The 16446-nt window shown below is 37.0% G+C and overlaps 1 protein-coding gene across 1 annotated transcript in view; it reads right to left on the bottom strand.

Annotated features, from left to right (window-relative positions):
- DOCK10 (dedicator of cytokinesis 10) overlaps positions 1-16446 on the bottom strand; it is a 162517-nt gene that overhangs the window by 34856 nt on the left and 111215 nt on the right. The window contains exons 24-31 of the mRNA XM_006082773.3: positions 15490-15608; positions 13227-13296; positions 9747-9860; positions 7936-8007; positions 6013-6159; positions 5142-5225; positions 2942-3038; positions 1426-1470 (exon numbers count right to left, since the gene is read on the bottom strand). Of these exons, the coding sequence (XP_006082835.1) occupies positions 1426-1470; positions 2942-3038; positions 5142-5225; positions 6013-6159; positions 7936-8007; positions 9747-9860; positions 13227-13296; positions 15490-15608 (748 nt within the window). The remainder of the gene's footprint in view (positions 1-1425; positions 1471-2941; positions 3039-5141; positions 5226-6012; positions 6160-7935; positions 8008-9746; positions 9861-13226; positions 13297-15489; positions 15609-16446) is intronic.

The following is a 16446-nucleotide window of genomic DNA, read 5'->3' on the forward strand; positions in this document are numbered from 1 at the left end:
GATATAGTCTTGCCACAGAGATGAGAATTATGAGAGAGGAACATTCAGAAAGATAGGGTGATATTGTGTGTATACTAATACAAATAATGCGTGATGTCAAATATCAAGCTCCATGAAAGTGGCAACCATACAGTATTATAGCTGAGATCAGAAAAACCTGAATAGTCTGTCTGAAGGAATCAGAAATGGTCAACTGAGAGTAATATGTTGAAATGGGCCATTGAGGATGCTTAAAAGATTTGGAAGTGCAGGTGTGTGAGCAAATGGAGGCGATGAGGAAAGAAGAGGACACTGGGAGGAGAGGTGATAGGATTTCAACGGCACAGAATTGTGAAAGTAGGTATGTGGGGAACACAGATATTGGGGACAGTAAATACAGTGCCCAAAAGAAGAGTGATCAGAATTAAGATGTGAGCCACATTGGGACTAGTTGATGGGAAACTTAAGTACAAATTCGCTAGCTGGCATTTATGTTTCTCTGCTATTTGCACTTCTGTAGCAATTCCATTTGCAGTAGATGATAAGTCACTCAGGGCTTTGAGATCAGTGGCCCAATCAGACCTGTGCTTTATTGATTTACTAATAGGGTGGCAGGTTGTAAATTAATTAGATTGCAGGGAGGGATATAATACAAGAGTCTGAAACAGTAGTGGAGAGAAGGGAGAATTAGAGGGCCTGGGGTAGTAGGATCAAAGTAGCAGAAGTAATATCAGCAGAACAAGTTTTCTGAAGGATGTGAAAGAGCAAGGAGAGAGGAAAACCAAGGGAGGCTGCAAAATGTTAAGCCTGAATTACCAAGAAAGCAGTGTTACAATTTCCAGTAATAATGCATTTATTCAAAATTGTCCAACAGGGTTCTAAATGTAACTATTAATAATAGGACTAGCACCCACTTACAGAGCTCACACTGTGAGTAAACACTAGGCTACACACTTTATAAGAAGTATCTTAGTTAGTTTTCAGGACAACCAGCAAGGTAGTTATGATTAGTATAGTGCACCATTGGAATATGCATTATATTCAATTTATAGGCTTCTAATAATTTCAATCTTGAAAAAATAGCTCAAACCAAACTGTGGTTTATTGAAAGAAATATATCATATAAAGCTAGTTACATTGAACACGTATGCTATTATATATAGCTGGAATTTTATTTATGATATACGCTAAGGAAATTGCAGGAACTTTGGAAAATTAAAAAAAAATAAACTTTAGAGAATAAAATATGAAAGAATTCAAGACGGGGAATCATTTAATTATTTGTGACTGGAGAAAAGTTCAGACAATATTTTGTTTATTTTGACTATATGGTATTAAAATATGGCTATTTATTAGCACCTGGAAACTGAAAATTTATAGTATCTATATTCATCAATGTTATTGGACTATTGATGCTTAGGTAATATATAAAATTACACTATTTACCTGATGCATGCAACTCTTGAGTTGATTCTGAAGGTGTCAAAGGATCTGGATTTAATACAAATAAACAAAAAGTTCAGATATATCCATACTCAGATATATATTATGTTCATTAATGTTGTGTAATATATACTGAAAAATTAAAATATATTGTCCTAAAATGGGAATTACTTCAATAAAGCTTTGTTTTTCAAGAGAAATGCTTTAGGTTGTTTATTTCATTAAAGAGAATGCCATAACAGAATTATTTTAAATCTTAGCCTTCTATTTGAGCATCAGACACAGTCCTTTTTGTAAAAATAATGTTCTTTACTCTTTTTTCCTCCAAAACATTAGTGCAAACTATAACAGATTTAAGGAGGGATTTATCATCTCAGTTAGTGTTTTCCATAAATATAAAAATTGCACCATGTGAATAATTTACTCACTGCTTAGAAGTAAAGTATTTTAAGGGTAAAAGGGGTCAAATATACAGGGTGGGGGCAGAAGGAGGTTTATAGTTGTTCATATGGAGAATAATACAATAATAAATAATAATACAATATTAAACTGCATTTTACATACACACAACTCTAAACCCACTTTTGCCCCCACCAGTATGATGATGGAAGGAGTCTTGACTTTGGGTGCTGAACCCACAATGCAATATACAGATGATACAGATGATATATTAGGGAATTGTACACTTCAAACCTATACAATTTTATTAACCAATGTCACCCCAATAAATTTAAAAATTAAAAAATTAAAATTCCTAAATAATTTTAGTATTTTCTTCGCATTTTGATAAGCTTCTGATATCTAGGTGGGTGATAATAATTCTCTACCATGGTCACCCCAGTATATGATCATGGTAGAGAATGGACAATATACATATATACAAATGTAATAAATGAAAGTATTTTCTGGAGAGCATTTATGCTATAGTAGCATAGCAAACAAGTTGTGGAGCCCAGTTTTTTTTTGCACACCTATCTCTGTGTCTTTCTGACCCAGAGATATCAGGAGTTCATAGTGCTGCCCACCTGCCTGCCTTCCTTCCTTACATCCTTCCTTCCAAGGTACCAGTTTCTTTGTCTCAAACTAATTTTGAGGACTTGCATTCAACATAATTACACACCTTAACTGATAATTGGAAATGAATTTATACTCACAAAGTATAACTTTTCCTCCATGTAATTTTATCTCTCAAAATTCATTAATGATGTGTAATATATACTGAAAAATTAAAATATATTGTCCTAAAATAGGAATTACTTCAATAAAGCTTTGTTTTTCTTATAATTTTATTGTTGGCCTTCTTTTTAATGAAAAGGGAAACCCAGACAAACATTGAGAATCATAGGGTTGTATCCATTGTCACAGGCCAACAATTTCTTTTACATTTTAATCTCATTGTCTGGGTATACCCATGTGACAACTTCAAACAAAACCAAGATTGAGGAAACAGGAAAACAATGAACAAACAAACAAAAGTGTTCACTTTGTAGGAGCCGATGAAAACCCTGGGAATTATTACCTGGGATGTTTGCTGATCTTATGGGGAGACACAAAGGGATAAAGTGCTCATGCTGGCACACTTCTTGAAGGAAATCAAATTTATACTGGCATAAAGTCTGAAAGAGAAAGCCGAATGACTATTATTTACACACCAAAAATTTAATAAAACAAAGAATCTGCACTTGACTTTTGTACCTAAAAAGAGGATGCGGTTACTTTTGTGTGACCACCAGCTATTGTTAAGTTTAAGGAATTTTGACCCTCCGTAGTGGTAAATGCAGGCAGCCTTCCTATTTGGGGAGTTGGATCAAGGCTTCCTCAGGAAGTAATCTCATTTGTAACGTACCTTACTGAGGCATTTTTTGCTTCTTTTAGTTTATAACATACTTATTTTGAGAAAAACATACTTATTTTGAGAAAAATAGTGCCTCACCAAATGCACAGAGCTCTACAGATTGCTACAATCAATTCCTATGATTCAAGGAGGTAAGGAAGACAATAAAAAATGAAAGTGAATTTCTCTTCGTATGCCATTTGTTCTCAGGATACATTATTAATTCTACCTCTTCCCTACTCTTGCAAACAGGCCTGTTCTTTCAATAATGTTTTGAATAGCACAGTGATAAATGGAGTCTAGACATAGTCTAAGACAACTGTAATACATGAGCTAAGAACAACCACATAAATAGAAACAATCAGCACATTCATAACTGTTCTGTTTTCACTCATGCAAGATAAGTAATACATTTTTAAGACTCAGATTGTGTTCATTATATTTGCTAATATCAGCTAACAAAATAAAATATATTTCATTCACTTGAATATTACAGAATTATATTTTGTGGCAACTTTAGTCAATCATTTAAAATACTGCAATTTACAAATGATTGTATTTGACTTAATCCTTCATACATTAAAGTGAAGAAGAGTATAATTAATTTATATGTCAATTATTCTTCATTGAGAGGCTTCTGTTTGGTCTTTGAAAAAATATATAATTTAGGTCTACTGGAATTGTATCTAAATGGACATTCTTCAAATTTCATGCATAATTGGAGAATTAATGAAGAATATTCTTTCAAAAATTATTTACAGAGAGAATTGGATGATCAAAACATCATGATACGTAATTAGGTAACTCTCCTGATCAAAACTGACAAGAAAAATAATATTCAGATTCCTGAGCATGACATGAAAGGCTATAAGATGAAAATTTTTTATTTTTGGTTGTTCTACATTGGTTATTATTTTACAACACCTAGGTAATTTCTTCTTCAGGAATTACCTTCTTCCCAAAGGAAGTTTAATGAGGAACTGCTAATTCACATGCCCTGTCTCTCCTGCTAAGAGGCAGGCATGTGACCCAAAGCAGGCTGACCACACACTTCCTTTTTGGAAAGCAGATATTAAGAAGAGTGTTATCATTTAAGCAGCAGCAGACTTTGGCCAAATGGTTCCTTCTTGGCGATTATTCTTGTGCTCTAGCCCTTTTCCTAGTCTAGTTCTTTACATTGATGCTATTTATTCCCAATAGAACTTCCAATAAATTTGCTTTTACTCAAATTGCAGTAAACTTTTTGCTTGCAACCCAATGAACCCTCATTGATAACAACTTTCATGACCTGGCCCAGGCTTATTTCTCTTCAGCATATGCCATACTAAACTCTGGTCCTTAGACTTGATAAATAAAAATCACCTGAAAGTCTTGATACAATACAGACTTCAGTTCTGAGATTCTATTGCACTAGCCTAGGAACCTCACTTTGAGAACCACTCCTCTCTAGAGCACTGTTTCCTGCCTGTCTCCCAAAACGTAGCCCCTATTTAGGCAGGGTGGCCAACTGTCCATTTTGCCTAAGATTGAATGATTTCCAGAGGTGGGACTTTCAGTACTTAAACAACACAGTCCTGAGCTAGAGTTCTATAAGAACTGCAGCTGGAAAGAACTATTTCTTCTCCACCCACAGGACATAGAAGTGAAATGTAAACACTTTCATTCCACTCTCCCTTGTTCCCCACGGAGGAAAGACTTGGGAGACTTTCTCAGCAGCCAGATGGACCATTTACAAGACTGCCTCTCACTGGTATAGACATTATTTTTTTGATGCAGAGAATGGATAAGTTGATGTTTTAGGCATATATATATATACACAGAGACCAATTTATTTATTTATACTGCCATAGCTGAGAAAGCAATCACTCCTGCACTTGGTTCTTACCTTGAGTTCACCAGAGGAGAACATGCTGATGTAATTGTTGACCATCTTAAACACAAAGCCCCGGTCCATAAACGTAAAGCAGCGCTAAAAAAGATACAATTTCAAATTAAAACATTTTTACTTTAAAGATCATTAAAGATTTTGAAAAGATAATGAAATTTATTGAAATAAAATAACATTTAACTAAATGTGTTGTGTCTTAAGTATTCTAAAAACCTCTCAAGTATGTTTAAGCATTTGTCCACATATGGCAACTAGTTAAAATGTTACCTATAGTACACCCATCAGAAAGCTACAAACCCATATTTATCACTTCTATGCAACATCACTTGGAGCTTTGCAATTAAATATTAGAGCCTTTTCCTTTTCTATAGAGAGTTTTAGCTTTTACTTGTGTGTTTATTTTTTAAAGAGTTACATTTTATTATTTTTCTTTAGCAATTTCATTCCTGTACTGTACAGCTCTGGGAAGGAACAGGGGTGGCAGAGGTGGGTCATAAAAACCTTTTAAAATCTCACTGGTCTCCTTCGACAGAGGAGCTTTTCTTTCAGTGAAGGCAGCTTGAATTTGAGGAGCGAAGGTAAGAGTTCCTGAGATTTCTATCAGGGAGCTGCTCACTGTCTTTCTTATTCTGTTGTCAGATTCTCTTAACTGTAATGAGTGTGTAAACAGCAGGTAGTTTTGGGGAGACAGGCAAAAACAAACAAACCCATAAAAAGTATTTCAAGTAGGAAAGATAGATAAAAGTATTCATCAAACAGCATTAGTTGTGACTACTCATAAAAAATGAAGATTGAATCAATTAACATTGAGGATATCTCACGTCTATTAGCATGGGGGCTTGAATGGAATTGCATCTCATCACTGTACCTTAAGAAACCTGGCGATACTGTGGTTGGCCCTTCTTGTTTCTTCAAGGGCGTCTTTATATTTCCAAATCATGTGATCAGCTAGGACCATGACCAGATTGTCCAATTCATTTTGGTATGATTCAGGAAATCTTTCAGCCCGAGAAAGCTAAGAAAAGAATAGATCATTTCTTTATAATGTGGCATATGAAATGCTAAGCCTAAAAAAAATAAACTGAAAACTTGAATGCAATAATAAAATAGAAGCCCTTTTAATTTCAAGGTCATGATTTCCATAATTTTCATTTAATGTTTTCTCCTTTGGCCAATAAAATTTTCATTTAAAAAGTAAATTATAACATATTTTAATTGCAAACTATTAAAACATGTAACATTTTTCACATTTTTTTCCATTACAGTTGACATACAACATTATTTTCAGGTGTACAGCATAGTGGTTAGACATTTATATAACTTACTAGAGGCCTGGTGCACAAATTTGTGCATGGGTAGGGTCCCTTGGCCTGGCTGGTGATCGGGGCCAATTGTGGCCCTCTCATCCAGTTCTGATTGGGGCCAGCGGGGGGGCAGGGGGAAGGAATCGTGGGAGGTTGGCCAGCTGCCGGAGGTTGGCTATGGGAATGCACTGACCACCAGGGGAAGCTTCTGCATTGAGCGTCTGCCCCCTGGTTTTCAGTGCGGGACATAGCGACCAGTCAACTGGTCATTTGGTTGTTTAGTTGTTAGATTGCTTAGGCTTCTATATATATAAATGAAGTGATCCTTCTGATAAGTCTAGAACCCTGGCACCCACCATACATAGTTATTATATTATTGACTATATTATCTCTCACATCGTAATTCCCCTCCCTTCCCTTTTAGGAAGTACATACTATTAATGGTTTAATAAATATTGGTCTAGATTTTCTTAGACACATTTAGTGAAAAATCAAGTACTTTGATTTTTTTAAACTAGAAATCCCCCAATTAGCAACTCTAAGAAATCAATGAATGACTAAGTAACTAAATGAGTACAAATATTGGCTTGAAATGTCCTTTATAAGTAGTGAGATACAGCTAGTCTTTTTAAAATTTTATTTCAGCTTTATTGAAGTATAAGTGACATATAAAATTGTGAGATATTTAAAGTGTAGATCATATTTAGATACATTTATATGTGAGGGTGAAAGAATTTCCCCCATCTAGTTAATTAACACATCTATCACTTCACGTCTTTTTTTTTGGTTTGGTCATTTTTGTTTTTGATGAGAACATTTAAGTTATTCTCTTTTAGCAAATTTCATCATCTGCTATAATCACCATGGTTTATGTTAGGTCTTCAGATCTTACTCATAGATGAAAGTTTGTACCAGCCAGTCTTTACTTCATGTTCTCAGCATTTGCCACAGTGGGCACCAGTGGGACATCAGAGTCAAGAGATTTCTGCCACAAGATGCAAAATGGTGTGGCTAGGCGAATACATGTGTGACATGGAATGAAACTCCATGGGTCCCTAAAGACCAGCATTAGGTCTAGGAATCCACTCCTGCTGCCTGAACTCCTGCCCACAAGGGAGAAGTCCAGGCAGCTGAGACTTCCCATCTCAGGCTCTACTTCATGAATTTACACAGCCCCTTTTTCATGAGAAAGGCAAGATTCAATCATCTTCACAAGTCAACTTTATCATTAGACTCACATTTCGCTATAGATAGAAACACAAAAATCGATGTTAGACTGAGCCTAAATTTCTAAGATTCTGAGTACCCAGCCTTGCATGCTGCAAGAAGGAAAACCATGGAGATTAAAGTGACACACAATCATTTCTCCTACTTAAAAAGCAATGAACATATATTGCTACGGTTTACAAAGTAAATACCAATGGAACTACTGACAGCATGTTCATGAGCATAATTGTTGGGTAGCATTGTATTACCTATGATCTTACCTGAATTTTATTTGTGTCAATCAAGTGTTGTGCCATGGATTTCAGAATAATTGCAAAGAAGAACCAGGAATGCTGTTAGGAAAAGAAAAGGCAGTGAGAAATTTGTTCTATGGTAAAATAATGATAATTCTGTTCTTTACATCATGTAATATTATAGAATCTTTATCTTACAGTGTGTTCTTTGAAAGTAAATCCACCAGAGCAATGATATGTGTTAGGATGATCTATACCAAAGTCTTAGTGGTAAAAGTAAATGGCAGACATTTCAGTTCCTCTGTCATCTCAAAGATGTTTAAAACAAGATGCCAGTTTACTTGGGATGGCTAATTAAAGAATAGTCCTATGCAGTATTTATCCATGAGGTTCTATTTGTTTCACTTATCTAAAAAAAACTGAAATTTTCTATATTAAAATATATCCTAGCAGGCCCACCCTGAATATTTTAAGGGGTAGAGGCAAGATAAAAAATTGAAGCCACAGGTCTTAAAGTTCGAAGTCATGCTAACAAAGTTTGATCATCCTACCTTGACAAACATAACTCCATGACAACTTGGAATGTTGTACCAGAATATGGGGCTCTCAGGGGAGAAGAACCCTGGCCTATAGCCTCTTGTCACCCAAGGTTCAGTCCTGCACCTAGAGGGATTTGGTTCATGTGTGACTGTCCAGCCTGCACATCCAAGTGTTGTCTACAAACTAGTCACTCTCTTCCACTGCAAACTGCTCCCCACTTGGTTCTAGGGTTGTATTCAGGCAGGAAGATTTTCCCAGTGAAGGAGGGACTTAGGAATGAGGTCTAAGTAGGCCTGTGAGGAAGCCTGTAAGCCCATGAAGTGGGGGCTCTGGGGTTCCTCAAAGATTAGGAAGGCATGGGAGGAGCTCCCAGTGAGCATTCCTCTTGGCTACTGTTATATCGTTCCCTATGGGGTGGGGCTCAGTCAGAAAAGACTAAAGCAAGCACTAGGATGAAGGCTCTTCTTTCCTAGGTCCAAGGGTAAAAGGGTGATACTTATCCCAGATAAAAAAGTCTATGTTGTATATGTACAGTTTAAATAATGCACCCCCCCATCCTCTCTCTTTCCCCTCCCCTCCACCACAAATAATCCTGAATTTTATTGTAGTCATTCCCTTGCTTAACTTCATAATTTTGCTACCAATATCATACATTGAAGAAATAAATTTAGTTTTGCTGGCCACTAACTTTATGTAAATGAAATCATCCTGTATGTATTCTCCTGTGATTGCCTTTTTCATTCAACAAATTCTGTTTTGAGGTTCATTTATGTTGCATCATGAAGCTGAGGGTCCTATCATGATAGATAATTAATTAAGCTGGGGACTAAGTTCACTCTTTTACAATAATTTAGAGCTGTCTTTTCATAAACTTTTTACCATCCCTTCCTTATTGTTTCAACTTTTTAGGGTCAAAGAGTGGCTGTTTCTTGGCTTCCTCTCTGTTGTCAATATATTTATTAACATATCATTAATTCTTTTGTTGGTATATAATATGCCTAATAAACTCAACACACTTGATTTTTATTATACTTAGAAGAATGTTTGAGGTAACTCTTTGTAGACATTTATTCTGTCTTTAGGCTAAAGAACTTAACTGAGGTCCATTTTATTCTTAAGGTGATCTTTTCTGTTGACATAGACCTCTCTTGCTTAATGCTTTTATATGCTACAGTTTCAATATGTGTATGCTAGAAACTATGAGAAATGATCTGCAAAAATCAGTGGATGCTATCACCTCTTGGGGGTGAGAGTGAACCTTATGCTAATAATGAAAGAATCATCTTTCAATTCCTTACCTTTAAGACATGTTTAATTGTTGTTGAGTCATTTGATTTCAAAAGACCAGTCACATTTTTAGCCAGTTCCTCATGTATTGTTCTCTCTTTGCATGCCCTGGTCTTGAACACGAACTGAACAAAATCCAAAGAGTGAAATAAGTAAGATGCTTTAAGAAAACAGCACTTCAAAAATAATGTTCCATGAATAACTCATAACTCAAAATTATCTGCTCATACCAGGTTTTGTCATGAAATAAATGAAGGCCCAATGAGAAGAGCAGTACACACCTGTTCCTATTTATGGCTTTGCACAGGTAGGGCCTGGCTCACCTAAACTCTCCTTGAAACTCTTTTTGTAGAAATCAAGGGAAGAGTGAGAGTGCAATTTAGCAGGTTCAAGGAAACATGGAGGGCTTTGACCCACCTACTTAGGACACATTTCCCCTTCTCCTTCCTTCCACTGGTAACAGGTGGCATGGTAGCATTTCTTCATCCTGAAAGGGTAGAGCACCCACTCAAATAGCCAAGTGGGGAAGCAGGTGCCTTCCAGAGGCCAGTAGGTGAGCTCCCCACATGCCCAGGGCCTACCACCTCATGCTTAGGCACAGGCATCAAAGGATCATGAACATTGGCCATCAGTAAGATAACACCTACTCACTTTTTTATTTCTCAAAAGATTGGTTTTGGCATGCACCACTGAGTGCATATAATGGTTTTAGTTTTCAGTTTTTCTTCATCTATCTTAAGGATAGTACCATCAATTTTTACATGTATATTTCAAATATAAAATGCTTATTACTGAATTACACTATTTTACTAATGAGTTTGGTTTGCCTCAAGGGAGGTCATTTTTTCAGAATATCCACAATTCAGACTTCATTATAATCAGGTGTGAAGGCAAGCAAGAAACTCAAAGCAGAGGCACATTCAAATTTGGATCTGTAATTATTTTTTTGAACTTCATTGTTCATCAACAGATAAGTGTCCTGATGGGGCCTGACTTCTCCAAGTTCATCCCAGAAGAGAAAGAAAAGCTAAGAGATGCATGAAACTAGCTGAAGTCAAGAGTAATATGATTTTTCCCCTTGATCATGACTCATGTGAGGGTAATGTCATAACCACCTAATATCATGCACAGTCATTTATGCCTAAGGGCATTATGACTAGTTCTGAAATATTCTTATTTTAAAATTTTGGCTATCACATGTCAGTTCCATGAATTTCTGTAACCCATGGCATTTCATTAGATTAACTTTAGACATACATTTTTGAAAAAGACATGGTGTATGTGTGTATTTTGGATACCATAGATGGGTGAGTTAGCAGCATTTAGCACCACTGAACTTGAAATGGTGTTTAGTTTGCTTCTGAATAAATATTAATTGCATTGAAATATCACATCTTTCAAGGACATCAAAGCATATATAGGTAACAGATCATCAGTTTTCATTACACTCCTACTTGTGGGGCTTAATATCTATCTACATGTTAAATAATAATGTTTCCCACCAAAGGTAAAAAAAAATCAGACTCCTTGGTCAAGGTCAGACTGTCAACCATGTACTACAACAGGAGTCCAAACACAGAATCATAGAGCTGGAAGTTCATCTGGTCTATCCCATCTCTCTTCACAGAGGAGAAAAGTGAGGTTCAGAGAAGCTGACTGCTCAAGTTAACTATTTAACCTTGACTGGAATCTAGGTTCCCATTTGCTACTTTAATGATCTTTCCAGAGTAAAATTTTAATTGGTTATATTTGTTAGGCTGTATTTGTTTTAGATTATGAAAATGTGTTACATAACATCTTTAGGAATTGTTATCAGCTTGAAATTCTACATAGGCATATTTCTGAATTTGAACCCCTTCAGAGCAAGCTAAATAAGCAGTCTCTTATTACAAATCAAATGATCTCATCGGGATATTTCAAACATCCTGGTTAGAAATAAAGACCATCCCAGGATGCATTGCCAATATACTTCTCCAAGAGTGTCACAGATGGAGTCTCAGAGCTGATTTTAAGGTTCTCATAAGATCTAGACTTGACTGTCACAAAAATGTCACAACACCAGTGGGTTCTTAATGTAATTTTCAATGATTCCTTTGGAATAAGGTATATAATAACTGCATTGAAATGAAGAGGACTTTGTGTAATGTGGACTGGAGAATTTGTTTTGTCTCAATGCCTTTGAGGAGTGAAATGGAAAATTGAGGTAAGCATTGAGAGAGTAAAAGTTCAGTAGATGGTTCTGTTGAATATAAATTAATCAGCACCATATAAAGCATGCAAAAACTCTATCTTTAAACAGAGAGCAAATTAAAAAGGCATTTATAGGTGAATCTAAGAATCTGGTTTTCTGAAAATGAAATGTAGATCATATTGAGTAAAATTAGAGCAAAGGGAAATGATTGTGAAGTAACTGACAATTTTTTGGCATCTGGGCATACACTTAAAGTTAGGTATTTGGGAAACCATCTAACATTTCTGGCAGGTAGAAAATATATTAATATAAAACTGTAATAAAAACATTTCTCACTGATGGTATTTCATAGGGGTTCACTCCAGAATGAAATTTCTAATTATTTCCTTTTACAACAGGTTTTTTTTTTTTTTTAAAAACACAACCGCCTCCCCCCAAGTTTCTAGCACAAAAGACCTTAAAGTCTTTTCTAGTCACCTTTCTAGACATCTAAAATATATGGGTATATGATTATCAATATGTATTAGTGCAATACATTATTTTAATTAAAATGGTCTATGTCTCAAAAAGATTTCACCTATGTATAGAAAAGATAGAAATTTAGGTCCTCTATGTATCATAAAGTGAACTAAGCTATCTTTGGTTGGGTTTTTTTTTTTTCATTCAAAAAGATGACATTCAGACAGGATTTATAATGTGCAAACATCATCGCAAGTTCACGGGCATTAATTCACAGGCCAACTGGAAATGAGAATATAAACTTGAAGGACACTGGAAGAAGCAGTGCACAGTTGATGGAATGGGCTAGTGGTTCATGCCGGAGGATAAAGGACTTAACATACCAGAAGCAGGTACAAATATACAGTAACTGGGAAAATGAAATAATGCCTGAGAAAACAATAAGAAAAGCTAAGAAAACATTATAGAAGAAACATAGAGCATTCAACAAACCAACAGGAAAAAAACTTCCTTAAATTTACACAGAAATTTCATTTCTTGTAATGTTGACGTCCAAAGGACAATATTTTTCTTCTCTAGCTCAAACTTCTTGGCTGTTTTCCACCATATAAATATTCATTTATACATGTACATGTTATTTATTCACTTATACATTCAAACAATACACCTAGCCCATCAATGCAAAGAGAAGAAATTCTAAGAAGCTAAGAGGAATGCTTGGTATTACTATGGTAGACACCATCCAGCTAAAGAGAAAAACTTCCCACTTATGTAGACAGGAAATGAGACAAGCCACACAGCACAAGGGCATAGGACCAATGTCCAAGTGGTGATTTCATACCTTAATGTATGACTGGACAGCGTAGTCCAATTGTTCCTCGTGGCACTTGGCGACGATGTCAGTCAGAACCCTGGAAAAACAGAGATGTTCAGTGGCCTTTCAGGAGAAGGCAGAAAAATTCCACTGGGTTTGTCACAGGAGTGCTTGAAAATGGTGCTTACTAGTTAATGAATAAATGAATGAACCAATTTCAGACTCTCCATCCCCTGTACCCCTCCAATATTGAGTATTTAATATCTATAGTACCTGTTAGCCATTTCCAACCTTGAAATCTCTAAAAACTAGATATAAGTAATGTCTTATGGCTGTAGTATCACATTGGAGATTTCTTTTTTGCCTGAGCTGAATGTGCTATTATGGTGTCTGTGTTTGCTGACACTGTCTTCTTGGAAAAAGGATCATTTTTAGTGCCTGATTAAAACTTAAGATCTTTAACCTTGAATGATCATATTCATTTTTAAAGGGCTTCACTTCCAACCTAGAGGCACTATATGTCAGTGCTTTTGGAAAAAGTAATTAGGTTAAGATGTATAGTCTTTTTTTTCCTACCCTTAGCTGGGACAGAGTTTCTATAGCAGTGGTGGTAAGGGTTGGTATTTTCACATGAACACTTCCAGTTACTCCATATGGAGCTGTTGTGTTTAAGAATATCTCAGAATTTCAACAGATCTATCAGCTAAAATACTTAGGAATCTTGTCAACACAGACCCATATACTCATGCTATAACAGCACCCATTGAAGATAGAGTTGGGGACTTTTAATCTGTGTCTAGAACTGGCTGGTTATGGAACTGTTAGAGCTGCCTTCACTTTCCAGAGCTTCATGGCTCCACTTTAGTAAAAACAAGGCCAAAAGTCTGGCCGGCGTGGCTCAGAGGTTGAGCATCAACCAATGAACCAGTAGGTCATGGGCAGATTCCTGTTCAGGGCACATGCCTGGGTTGCAGGCTCCATCCCCAGTGTGGGGCATGCAGGAGGCAGCTGATCAATGATTCTCTCTCATCATTGATGTTTCTTTCTCTCCCTCTCCCTTCCTTTCTGAAATCAATAAAAAATATATTTAAAAAACCCAAAACAAACAGCCAAGGCCAAAGACCCTCCTTCTGAAAAAGGCTAATCATAGGCCTATGAGTTCAGAAGGTACTGCAAACATGTCAATGCCAAGAGTAATTTTATTTCTGGAATGCTGTGACTAATTGAAAAACAACATTAGGAATAGATGATTCAATAATTCAAAACATGATCTCTATGAAGAGGAAATTGTGATTACCAAAGTCACCAGACAGATTAGTAATGTTGGCAGAATGCGTAGTATAGACAAACCTAAAGTGAGAAGAGTTGAAGAAAAATAGAATATTTTAAAAAAAGAAAAAGATCTGTTGGGAATGTAAAATGGTACAGCCACTGTGGAAAACAACTCAACATTTTCTTGAGAACTCTCATACAACCCAGCAATTACACTGGTCATTTTTCTTAGTGATGTGAGAATTTATATTTACCCCAAATCTACCCCAAACTGGAAACAACCTGGTGAATTGTTAAACATATTGTGGTATGGAATACTACTCAGAAATAAAAAAGAAAGGAACTATGGATAGATGCAACAACCTGGATGACTCTCCAGAGGATTAATCTGAGTGAAGAAAAAAAACAACAATCCCAAAGGGTAGATATAGAGATAGATATGTGATATGTGTATAGATACATAGATGAAGTAAATACTTATATATATATATTATATTTATATATCACTATATAAGATTCTTTACTTCATTAAGTGATCAAATTCCGGAGGTGGAGAACAGTTGAGTAGTTACCTGGGATGAGGAGTGTGGGTGGGGAGGAGAGGGAAACAGTTGTGGAGATGGAGTGCTGTGCTCTGTATTCTGAGTCTATCAATGTCAATATCCTGGTAGTGCTACTGTACTGCAGTTTTGCAAGATGTTGCCTTTGGGGTAAATTGGGTAAAAGGAACATGGGATCTCTCTGCATTATTTCCTACAACTGCATGTGAATCTATAATTACCTCAAATTAAAGAGTTTAATTAAATATCACAAAGGAAAGTTGAAAAAGACGTATAGTATTTTACTCAAATTATAACAACAGATGATTAGAAATCAAGAGTAAGAAATACTTAAATTTGCGATATGTGTTCAAATGAAAGGCAAGCATACACAATTAGGGGGCCATTCAGTTATAATCAAAGTTCTGTGTAACCACAGATGAGAAAAATCTCTTCTCCTAAGGCTGTGTTATGGATACCTGGTCACAGTTGTACTTATTTCATCTTCCTCATTCTGGACCAAAACCTTGAAGAGCTGGTTCAAGATTATAGGCAGAAAACTCATGATCGCATGAATCTTTTCCACATTCAATAAGTTCTGTAGTAAACCAACAGGAAACAAAAGGGCACTGATTAAATGAAAGCCTATTCTGCTGATGGTTTTCAGAACTTGCTCTTCATTGCATTTAGCATGGTGTGCAGGCATGGGAGCAATGTGGCAATGCAATTTTAAAACTAATTTAAAATCAATTGGCTTTAATTTTCAATCATTCTTATTTTGAACACCTACTTATGCTTGTTTATTAATCCACTAGAGGCCCGGTGCACAAAAATTTGTGCACTCGGGGGGGGGGAGGGGTCCCCCAGCCCGGCCTGTGCCCTCTCACAGTCTGGGACCCCTCGGGAGATAACGACCTGCTGGCTTAGGCCTGCTCCCGGGTGGCTGAGGGCAGGCCCAATCCCTAGGTGCAGCCCCTGGTCAGGCTCAGAGCAGGGCCCATTGGGGAGTTGGGGCGCCGCCCCCTGTCATGCACAGAGCAGGGCGGATCAGGAGGTTGCGATGCCACCCTCAGTCACGCTCAGGGTAGGGCCAATTGGGGGGTTGGGGCACCGCCCCCTGTCACACCCAAGGCAGGGTCGATGGGGAGGTTGCAGCGCCACCCCCTGTCACGCACAGAGCAGGGCCGATCAGGGGGTTGGGGCGCTGCCCCCTGTCACGCACAGAGCAGGGCCCATCAGGGGGTTGAGGAGCTCCCCGCTGTCACTCACAGAGTAGGGCCGATAGGGGAGTTGGGGCACCGCCCCCTGTCACACACAGAGCAGGGCGGATAAGGGGGTTGGGACGCTGCACCCTGTCACACTCAGGGCAGGGCCAATGGGGAGGTTATGGCTCTACCCTGTCACACACAGAGCAAGGCCCATGGAGGGGGGTTGGG

Source organism: Myotis lucifugus, unplaced genomic scaffold, assembly GCF_000147115.1.
Source record: "Myotis lucifugus unplaced genomic scaffold, Myoluc2.0 scaffold_3, whole genome shotgun sequence".
NCBI classification, from domain to species: Eukaryota; Metazoa; Chordata; class Mammalia; order Chiroptera; family Vespertilionidae; genus Myotis; species Myotis lucifugus.